The sequence below is a fragment of the Suricata suricatta genome, chromosome 13 (genome assembly GCF_006229205.1).
Source record: "Suricata suricatta isolate VVHF042 chromosome 13, meerkat_22Aug2017_6uvM2_HiC, whole genome shotgun sequence".
In the NCBI taxonomy this organism is placed as follows: domain Eukaryota; kingdom Metazoa; phylum Chordata; class Mammalia; order Carnivora; family Herpestidae; genus Suricata; species Suricata suricatta.
Window position 1 is genome coordinate 60,500,693 of NC_043712.1, and position 11,705 is coordinate 60,512,397.

General features: G+C 36.7%; 1 protein-coding gene across 2 annotated transcripts in view; it reads right to left on the reverse strand.

Moving 5' to 3' along the window:
- The window catches only part of IL33 (interleukin 33), a 62,076-nt gene that overhangs the window by 24,876 nt on the left and 25,495 nt on the right, over window positions 1-11,705 (reverse strand). For both annotated transcript variants that reach the window (XM_029920142.1, XM_029920141.1), the window contains exons 3-7: window positions 4,618-4,743; window positions 3,934-4,068; window positions 2,226-2,333; window positions 1,481-1,531; window positions 450-547 (exon numbers count right to left, since the gene is read on the reverse strand). In XM_029920142.1, the coding sequence (XP_029776002.1) occupies window positions 450-547; window positions 1,481-1,531; window positions 2,226-2,333; window positions 3,934-4,068; window positions 4,618-4,743 (518 nt within the window). The remainder of the gene's footprint in view (window positions 1-449; window positions 548-1,480; window positions 1,532-2,225; window positions 2,334-3,933; window positions 4,069-4,617; window positions 4,744-11,705) is intronic.

Genomic DNA, 11,705 nt, shown 5'->3' on the forward strand with positions numbered 1-11,705 from the left:
TGGCGTTTTGTAGGAAAGTGGATGGACCTTGAGGGTGTCATGCTGAGCGAAGTAAGCCAGGCAGAGAAGGACAGAAACCATATGTTTGTACTCATAGGTCTAGCAGGAAAACAGGAGAGACCTAATGGAGAACCAGGGAGAGCGGAGGAGGGAGAGAGAGTTGGGGAGAGAGAGGGATGCAGAACTTGAGAGACTATTGAATGCTGAGAATGAACTGAGGGTTGAAGGGGGAGTGGGAGGGAGGAAAAGAGGTGGTGGTGATGGTGGAGGGCACTTAAGGGGAAGAGCACTGGGTGTTATATGGAAAACAATTTGACAATAAAATATTAGGGAAAAAATGGTAAAAAAAAATAGCAAAAACAAAACTTCTTTCTTGAAATATGCTAAACACCCAAATCTGCACAAATGAATGGAGTTAATTATGACAGTTAAGTGCATATTTCTTTTACCTCCACAGAGTGTTCTTTGTTATTGGCATGCAGCAGGAAGTCTTTGTCTTTTGTAGGACTCAGGTTTACCAATAATGTCTGGCCATCAACAGCATCACCTTGCAATTAAAAATATGTAAATTAAAAATAATAAATTAATTTAAAAGTGTAAATTATAAAGCTAAGAATATAACTCATTTTAATTTAAATGGATTTAAAACCTAGGGAAATAATCCAAGATATAATGTAAAATAATTGCTTCACTAACCAACATGTCTTTTAGAAGTATTTGTACCCAAATAAACTAAAGAATCACTAGACAACTTGGGAGTAATTTTAAGCTCCTAAAGAGTCATTGGACAATTTAAGAGTATTTTTAAGCTCCATAGCTTTCTTATATGCTTTCTAATTGTAGAATAATGACTCTATTGGGTATTTGTCTGGGTGTCAGCTTCCCTGTCTCCATGTAAAGCCACTGATGGTTGTCCTTCAATATCCCAATTACTCTCCTTGTATAATAGAACATTTCCCAGTCTGTTTTCTTGTAACTAAATGTAGCAATGTAACTAAGTTTTGACCAATATGAGGTGAGTGGAAATGTCAGGTGTTCAAGGTTTTGTCTTTTTTAAAAGGAAAGATAATTCATGCATCTGTCTTCCTCTGTCCTCCTGATTGGGGATTGCTGTGGTAGCAAGTAATCTTGAACCATGTAGATGTTGGCAGAGTGACAAAGAGAGAAGGAGCTGGGTCCCTGGATAACTTGTTGAGCAGTACTGCCATTCTTATCCTGGCTAAGATAGAAATAAACTTTTATGTAGCTTAAGTCACTATTATTCTGGATCTCTTTTAAATGTAAGCCTTCATCCTAATTATTATTAAACTGCACAATGGATGGAATGGAATAATTTATCTAAGAATCTAAGATTTTACCATGTGTGTGGGCTGGGAGAAACTTCTGAGACTGTCTTCCTTTTTTATAGAGTGTTTTTGGATTTGTCCTTACCCCAAGTTCAAGAATTAACATACTACAGCTACCTAGCCTTCCAAATTACCTGTTTCACGTGAGGAAGGTTGGGAATCATAATAACGGAATAACACCTTATCTGAAAGAGAATGCATAAAATCCCTTTGATGAGATACAATTTTATCAAAAGTTTTGAAACTATTAAAACTATTAAAATATTCAACATATTGTTCCTAACACTAGTGTATTCTTTTATTTGAGGTTGTGCTTGGATGATATTGATAGGGCTGGAAAGATATAGTAGGTAATTTAGCAATAGCAAATATATATAGTCTCTTCATCCACTTTTTCTATCTTTTAAAATTAAGCTTATTTATCTGAGAGAGAGAGAGAGCATGACTTGGAAAGGGGCAGAAAGAGAGAGAGAGAGAGAGAGAGAGAGAGAGAGAGAGAATTCCAAGCTGATTCTGTTCTGTCAGTACAGAGCCTGACATGTGGCTTGATCCAATGAACCCTGAGATCATGACCTGAGCCAAAATGAAGAGTTGGACGCTTCACTGACTGAGCCACTTAGGAATCTCTCTTCTTCCATCTTTCAAAACATATACAACTTTTCAATATCAGTATTCTTCCCTATTCAATCCTCATTAAGCTTCTGAATTCTCTTCAACTTAGTGATATTTAAGCATCTCTGCCAATGCATTGGAGTTAGCACACAGTATGAAATCTATGTGTCATGTCTGAAGTAATACATTACTTATGGTTTGGTAAATTCATTTTTTTAACTTAATGAGTCATAATTATATCATTATAGACAAAAGGAAATATTCTACCTTTCTCTTGATTTTTTCCCAAGTCTTCGACATAGATCTCATAACTTCCATCCTCAAAAACGAAATAAATAGATTGATCATTGTATGTGCTCAGGGAAGCAGAATATTCTGTAACAAGTGAAAAGTTTGTCATTAAAAATTCAAAATAACTTGTTCCCATGAACAATCTTCAGCAATCTTAAAAAAAATGCTTCCTTAAAGGTTTTTGGTTTTGTTTTTCCAATTCGGGCTGTACTCTGTTCACCATTGATGGATAGATAAAAGCCTTTGGTGCAGGCTTAACATAGCTCAAAGGTTGAGGTTTGCCACTTGAGTGGAATTAAAGATGCTGGTCTCCTGCATGCAGACCATAGGAGGTCATGTTAGTGTGCTGATGGGAGGATTTGGTGGAGAGAAATAAGCTGTAAAGCCACACACTTTGCCTGCTTCCTTGTGTCTTATGGTCAAGGGGACGGTGGACAGGAAGGGACTGTATTTTGATAGATATGGTTAAATGAATATCCATCTGTAAGTTGTGGAGTTAGAGACCCACTCTGCCCTCTGGCTAATAACAGAGACACTTAGAGCTACACTCTCAACTTTTAAAAAAATGTCCCAGCACACATAGAAAATGATATTTCTATGGCATGCTGGGGTAAACTGGTGTAGAATTAGAACCTATGTTGGTCCTGAAAGAAAAGTTTATTATATTTTTCTTTATATATAGAATTGTGCTGAGAAAAATAATACACAAAATAGAAGAATGTTAAATATTGAATCTGTATATAAATTTCTAAAGTAAAATGATTTAAAATTCTTTCTTTATTTAAATTTTAGTTAATATACAGTGCAATATTGATTTCAGGAGTAGAACTCCATGATTCATTACTTAGATACAACACAGTGCTCTTGACAAGTGCCTTCCTTAGTACCCATCACCAGTCTAGCCCATCTCCCACCCACCTCCCTCTATCAACCTGCAGTTTGTTACCTATCATTAAGAATTTCTTGTGGTTTGTTTCCCTCTCTTCTCTTCCCCCTTCTCATATGTTGTTCATCTCTTTTGTTTCTTAAATTCCACATAGGAGTAAAATTATACAGTTTTTGTCTTTCTCTTCTTGACTTATTTTGCTTAGCATAAAGTCTTAATGAGAAACTTCAGTATGCTTCTGGGAACTTAAGACATTTATATCAGGAATTATGCTTGAAATGGCAGTATGCAGTTCCTGGTCAAGTTTTCTTAATAATCTCTTCACTTCTTAATAGTTGCTATCAATTTGGACTTTACTTGCAGAAGTAGATGATACAACTTAAAACCATTTTAACAACTATTTAAAATGTTTAAGAGTTGAAATTATATTTTAAAAATATCGTAGTTCTTCATTTTCTTTCATTTTCAAAACGTTGAAATTTGGGGAAGAAATGTGTTTTTTTTTCCCATGAAGGATTATATATTTTCCCCAGGAATAATGTATATGGGATTCCAACCCATAACGAGCATTTCAAAATAATTATGGAGGGCTAGCTATAGAATGCACATTCATTGTTAGAGCAGCTACACTGTACCTAGATTGGATACCACTAAATGGGTACATGGGCAGCAAGTGGACAGAAGTTTATGTTACACAAGTAAGCATAGACTTGAAGCTGCTTCCTGGAGTGGCACTTGCCATGGTCCTGTGTCTTATCTCCCTCCTCATACCCACAACACCCCCATCACAAGACATACCTTGGATAGCTGGAATATCAGCTGTTTTAGTGCATTTCTGGACCATAGGCATATCAAAGGCTAAGCTCTCTACAGGCCGTTCCAGCTGCTGACGACAGGCAGTGAATACTAGATGTTGTTCTTTACACTTTCCAGCTGCAGGACAGTGGTGGGAGTAGGAGTGGACTGTCAGTACTCACTCTGCCCAAACCCCTTACCTCACTTTGAGGATTCTGAGTCAAAGCTGCTTGCTGACAGTGATGACTGACCCAGGGCTTTAGCCACCCCATAATCTGAAGAGATCAATATTACCTGGCACACCTATATCACAGTAGGGTACACTCATTAGAGGCCAGATGGGAGAAAACTAGTTACCCATAGCCTCAATACCCCTCCAAAAAACCCTGTTATTAACATTTTAGTTTAATTCCTTTAAATTAAAAAACCATTTAAAATATTGTAAATATGTTTATAATTTAATATTCTCTGTTTTCGCTTATTATAACATGACTATTTCTACCATGCTATAAAACTTTTTATATGTCCTTTTGAAAAGGTCCAGAAAATAGTTCAGCATCTTTACTATTTTTCAGAAGGAAAATTTGGTGGAGGGAAAAAATTATATATGTAAGATGTGGCAAATGAAGGCAAATAGATGCCCATTACTATAGTGAAGAATTACCAGGAAATGTAGTTTCCCCTTACCTGTTCTTGGTGAATGCCTTTTGGTGGTTTCTTTCCTAAAATAACAGGCTGTCTTTTCTATAATAAGGCCAGAACGTAGTTGCATAAAGTACATTTGGCAAACTTCTTCAGCCTTCTGCTGGGATTCTAAACAATTGAAAAATCGTGATACTGTTTCATTCCATCCATCTTTATCTTTTTACAAATCCTGACTGTAGCAGACCACTAAATTAGCAACTAAAGGTCCACAGTATCTTATCAGAAAGCTTGGGGCCAGTTGTTTCAAACTTCAGAGTTTTTAATTTTTTAATTTTTTAAATGTTTATTTATTTTTGAAGGAGAGAGAGGCAGAGCATGAGCAAGGGAAGAGCAGAGAGAGAGAGAAAGAGGGAGACACAGAATTTGAAGCAGGCTCCAGGCTCTGAGCTGTCAGCACAAAGCCCAAAGCGGGACTCAAACTCACTGTGAGATCATGACCTGAGCTGAAGTCAGATGCTTAACCAACTGAGCCATCCAGGCACCCCTGAGTTCTTTAGATTTTAGAGTTGTCATGTAAAATATATACTGTATATATGTAGTACTCCCAGCAGGGACTAGGGCAGCAGTCATAACCAAATATTAATTAATAATTTTATAGTGAAATATAGAAAAATTTATATAAAGTGAAATAAATAAAGACCATATTGGTTCAGGTCAGGATTTAATTATCACATGAGTTCAGATTATATTTTATTACCAAATGAGTAATGAAAAATTTTAGGTCTTTAGAAAAAATTTTGGTTTTCAGAATTCCATATAAGGGAGTGTGGATCTACATCAAGCATATATCAATCTTTGCCTAGCTGAGGTGGAACTTTTGTGGTCATATGAAATGTATGAAATGTAAAAGAAGATTTTCTTTTACTTATCTAGAATACACTTTTAATAATTTTAAATGGATGGATAGAGTGTTTAGAGGTTATTGATATTAAAAATAACTGACCCGTGTCTTCAAGCTTTTTTCCTTTATTTTCTTCTAAGAGTTTCATGTCTAACATTTAAGTCTTTAATCCATTTCAGATTAGTTTTTGTAAGTTCTTTTATATGAGGATATCCGGTTTTCCCAACACCATTTTTTGAAGAGACCATCTTTTTCTCCTTTGAGTATTTTTTGCTCCCTTCTCAAATGTTAGCATGTCTATAGCAGGTCAAGCACTGTGCTAGAAATTTTACTTACTGTTTCATTTAATCCTTCACAATTATATTACAATGAAGTTATTCTCCCCATTTTCCAGATGATGATTAGAGTCTCTGAAAACTCTTAAGAGGGCTCTGATATTTATCAGCAGGAGGAACTTATTAGTGATTCATGAAAAAATATGAATGACAAATTTGGCTTTTGCTGGTTATTTTTCAAACAGTAAAGGACCCCCCCCCCCCCCCCCCCCCCCCCCCCCCAGCTCTTATCTTTCTTGGTAGTTCCTTTTCTTTTATCTTAGAATTAGGAGCAGATTCTTTTTGGTTTTTTTTTAAGTTTTTGAAGTTTGCTTTATTTTTGACAGAGAGAAAGAGAGACAGAGCACGAGTGGGGGAGGAGCAGAGAGAAAGGGAGACACAGAATCCAAAGCAAGCCCTGGGCTCCAAGCTACCAGCACAGAGCCTGATACGGGGCTGGAACCCACGAACCGCAAGATCATGACCTGAGCTGAAGTCGGACACCCAACCAACTGAGCCACCCAGGTGCCCCTAGAAGCAGAATCCTGTCTGATTTGCTGCAATGAAAGAATATCTGTTGGTCTTCCCAGAAGCGAAACAGTGTTTTCAAGGGTGTATGTTGGGAACCTTTGGAAGACATCATGTTACCTTTACAAGGAGCCTGGGAAAGAAAAGCTGGTGGACTCTGGGTCTAAGGAGACACTATTTGGATTAGAAGACAGTTGTTGGTTTCATTTGCCAATTCCAAATGAAAACAAAACCAAAGAACAACTCAGTTGCCATTTGTATCCACATCTCAACACTAGATTAATTCATGGCATAACTGAGTAGAAAGAAAATCCATGCAATTGGTAAGAATTTTGTTGGAGGTTCAGGTCCTTGATTATTAGCTATATGATCTTGGCCAAGCATCTTAACCTCATTGGTCCACAGGTCATGTGCCTACTCTGTTTCAGAAAATTGCTAGGAGGTTTAAGTGAAATAGCATAAGTAAAGCCTGGTTCTTGGCCCATTATGGATGCTCACACACACACTTGCCCAAGGTTACAGGTCTTGTGAGAAGTTGTAATTCAAGTAAGTCTAGCATCAAAGCTACTCTTTCTATCTACTACCATGTAAGAAAATGCTACACTGTAATTTTAGGAACTAACATAATACAAATTCAAATTAAATCAATTAAAGTAAAAAATTTAATCACCTATTTAGTAATTAATTTAATCAAAGAAAAAGTCTCAAATAAAAAAATTAAATTTTCTACTTGTAAATTCATAAAAGGCTTTTCAGAGTCAAACAGAAAAGAAAGTTGTAACACTTGAGTCATGGCATCTCAACTTTTAATGTTATAGTAAATGAATTATCAAACAATTTGTACCAATACAGCCAAATTTCAATTCACAGTAATTCAGAAAATGAAAATTGTGACTTTAGGATCCATTCTATGATTTTTTAAAAAATTTTTACTTATTTATTTTGAGAAAGGGAGAGCACACACAAGTGGAAGGGCAGAGAGAGGGAGGCTGAGAGAGAATCTCAAGCAGTCTCCATGCTCAGCATGGTACCTAACATGGGGCTTGATCTCATGAACCATGAGATGACCTAAGCTGAAATCAAGAGTCAGACACTTAACAGGCTGAGCCACCCAGGCACCCTCCTCCTTTTAAAAAATTCTCTAGAAGATTTGTCTTCCTGATATGCTTTTGAAAGTTAAGTAAACTTTTGTTAGTCACTATTTTGAATTATCTATATCTTACCTCCAATTCAGATGTACATCTAGTTTAGGTATCTTCAACTGTCTGAATGGGGCAAGACCACTTAATTATACTCACATCTACCCTGGAACCCCCTAACATTGGATCACAATTTATAAATACCAACTGTAGCATCACATTTCTGTAATGCTTTTACTATTGCAAAGATAATTTATAAAGCTATGCCAAAGCCAGCAGTGAACTTGGTTTCCTGATAATTAATTTAATAAAATACTTTATTAACTATATCACATTGTCTCTCCTGACCTAAAAGGCATAAAATGATACTGAAAGCATGCTCATTCTTTACATGCTTATCTTTATGATATATTCAGAATCCCATTGGACATAACTGACAGCCATGTCTAATATTGAGCGTAGACCCTGTGGGGAGCAGGATGTGGGTCTTGGGTAGTTAGAAGTAAGAGTCATGATAGCGAGGAAGTATTATGGATAGAAGGAGAGAGGGGCTAAAGATGTTGATGTAGGGGTTATCATACAGTGGGATGAACAGTAGTATAATTTACTGAGGGATGAAGACATTTGAAGTATTGAAGATAGAGTACCTGGGTGGCTCAGTCTATTAAGTGTCTGACTTCTGCTTAGGTCATAATCTCACTGTTTGTGGGCTTCAGTCCTGCATCCAGCTCTGTGCTGACAGCTCAGCAGCCTGGAGCCTGCTTCAGATTCTGTTTTCCCTCTCTCTCTGCCACTCCCCTGCTTGTATTCGCTCGCTCTCACTCTCTCTCCCCCTCTCTTTCCCAAAATAAATAAATAAACTTAAAAAAATTTCTTTGAAGTATTGAAGATAATTTACATTGGGAGAATTTGGAAGAAGGTATACTTTCTTGTTCAGGGCAGCAGATAGTATGGTGTGAGGGTTGTGTTTTCAGATGGGAAGCACAAAGCTGGTATGGCCCTAGGGACTCTGTGGGAGAGAGTGCTCTTCTGGGGTCAAAGGGCCAACTCAAGTTTATGTAAGGGTTGTTGCCACTTCCTATGTCTCTATCCTGTCTGATGTCTGAGGGCAGTGTCTTAGATGGCTTTTAAGGAAATTCTCATTAAGTAATTTCATCATAGCAACAACATGATGAAATCCTTCACGCATTTCTGGTGAGTAAATGAGAAGGGGCTTGGAAATCTTTCTGCTAAGAGAGCCAGACTATGACTGACAGGAACTACATAAGTGAATCACTCATCTTCCATTTCTTCCCCAAACACCTATTTCACCAAAGTCTCTCCTCACTGCTTACTACCCTTGATTTATCTGTGGCATTTGACTTTGGGAACCATATCTTTCTCTGAAACTCTTTCTTCCATTACTGTCATGTTACCAGTCTTCATATGTTCTCCTTGTTTCTCTCTGATCATCCATCTGTTTCTTTGTTGGTTTTTCCTTGTCTGATTGCTCCTAAAATATTGGTGCTCCTCAGGATTTGTCCTTTGCTTTTTTACTCTCACTTAGACTTTGTTTCTTGGAAAGCCTGCTCCAATGACATCTTTTCATATACGGATGACTCCTCAAAATGTACCTGTACCTTAGTTCTCTCTCCTGATCTTCATATCTGTTGCTCTTTCTTCACAGGATATTTTGACTTCAGTTATCCTAAAGCATCTCTGTATCTATCCATGTGAAGCCTCCAGAATTCTATACATCTGACCAACACCTACCCCATATTTAAATATATGCATAAAAAACCTTTATATTTTTCTACCCAAAATATATTCCTCTTGAAATCCTCTCTTGAAAAACAGTACCACTTTCTACCATTGTCTGCCCATTCTTAAATCATCCTGAAAGCTGAGAATCATCTATTTTTCCATCTCTGTCCATCCCTCAATTTATTTGGATCATCATTAAATTTTACTTATTTCACTTTCTGAATGTATATGAAATTTAGTCCTTCCTTTCCACTCTGTTGTTTCAGGTTAGGCCCTCATCATCAGTCCCCTAGATGAATGCAGTAGACCTCTAACCAGTTTTTGTTTATATTCTTGCCCTTCACTCTATCTATATACCATCATCAATGTGATCTCTCTAAAATAAAAATATCAGGTGCCTAAGTGGCTCAGTTGGTTGAGTGTCTGACTCTTCAGTTCAGCTCAGGTTATGATTTTAAGGTTGTGGAAGCATCAGGCTCCACACTGAGCACAGAGCCTGCTTGAGATCATCTTTCCCTCTCTCTCCTGCTCCCCTCTGCTCATGCACTCACTCTGTCTCTAAAAAAGCAATCTTGCTATTCTCCAATTAAATGTTTTCAATTGTTCCTTACTATCCATAGGATAAAGTTGAAGTTCCATCACTGTAACAGAAGATATTCCATGGACATACTCAAATTAAAGGGTGTAACCTCTACTCATTTCTATTGCCAATTACTGCCATGTAGGGATATGGGCCCAGTGTTGCTAGATTTTCATATTTTTCAGATATTCAGATTTTTATGCACAATCTTCTAATTTTTAAATGTTTCCTCAATTAAAAAAACAACAAAGGTACTGTTCAGGCCAGATACAATACTTCTGTTGGATGGATCTGTCCCATGGCTTTCATACTGTGACTACCGGCTAGATTCATTAGGATGCTGGATTGTAAGGACAGAGAAAGTGTTGATGAATGTAAGGGAGAGGAAGTAGCAGAGGAAAATAGTTAGACACTGCAAGTAGGTTCCTGGCAATTAGGAAGAAAATGAGTTTGGAGAGGGGCTTTTTGCTAGTTTATTAAGTTCTGTACCTTATTGGTACTAGAGATGAAATACTTTGGCGGTGACCAGAACTCATATGGAACCTGATTGTATGTATACCTCTAGCAGATAGATTTTGAGTTTTGTGGCCTTGTGATTGGGTCAGATCCTGCTAGTCCAAAGGAGAAGGAATAAAATGAGCTTTCTTGCCTGCCACACACTTTATAAATATCTGTTGAAATTTTGGTGAAGAGTGTCTAAATAATGACAATCTTAGTGTTAAACTGAATAATGTTATTGGAAAAGATTATCTGCTAAGGGTGAATAAGAATAATGTGCTGCCTTTCAAATCCATATAAATGATTTGTGGATTATCTTTATCATGTTTCTCTAAATGGTATAAATAAGCTGTCAGGGCCACTGTGCACTTAAAAGAAGGGTTACATTTTAATTTTTACATCAATGCCAGAAACTCTGGTGTAAACTCCAGCCTGCTCCTCCACTCCAGTATCTATAAAGGGGCCACATCTTCCAGTACAAAGAAAACACATTCTTTATTGGGAGGACATAGAGTTAGTTCCACTGAGTCACCGTTTCTACACAGAGCATTTTGACTCAGACACAAATAAAAGGATTAACTTAACTGTGATATTCTGTCCATTCAGAAATTATAGTTAAATTAATATTTTCTTTGGTTACTAAAAACAGCCTGGGTAGGCCACAGCCTTGAGGAAGACAGCAAATGATATTCTTTGTGACTGTTCTCTCTTCTAGTCTTAAAGATGTTCAAAGAAATGAAGAAAACCAAGAGCAAAGATACTCCAGTCCGCCCTATCATTCCTCATCCTCTATTTTTTCTCCAGCCTTACCAGACTTCTGTTAACTTTCTTTTGTGTTACCTGTTTTGTATCAAAACCATGAGTATAAATTTGAATAATTCTTTTCTAAGATGATTTTTCAGGATCAAAGATATAGATCTTTAATCTTATAACTATGGCTACTACCTGCCTTAATTTACCCTTCGATTTATGCCAATTCCTTTGAGTTTTCAACTGGATAGACTTGAGCATGATTTGATCAACTCTGCTTTATTTGGAGCATGGATTATTCAAATATCTTCACTTATTATTCTCTCCCTTATCAGAAGTTGCAAGTCAAGACCAGTTTGTAGACTAAAGTGTTGTATACACAATGTTTGCTGAAGGAAAGAGATCAGTTTAAAACTTTATTAACCTAGGAATAAAGTTTTGGGATTAGGTAGAAAGAGGTGTGGGTAGAGAGAAGGGATTGATATTAAGGGTTATTCATGTTTATCACTACTAGAAGGTTTAAATTACCCAAACCTCTCTTGTGCTGGTATGTATAGAATAAGCAAAAGTTGGCTATATACAAATCATGGAAAGAGTCTAAATGTCTATCACCTGATGAATGAATCAAGAAGATGTGGTATATATATATATATATATATATATATATATATATATAT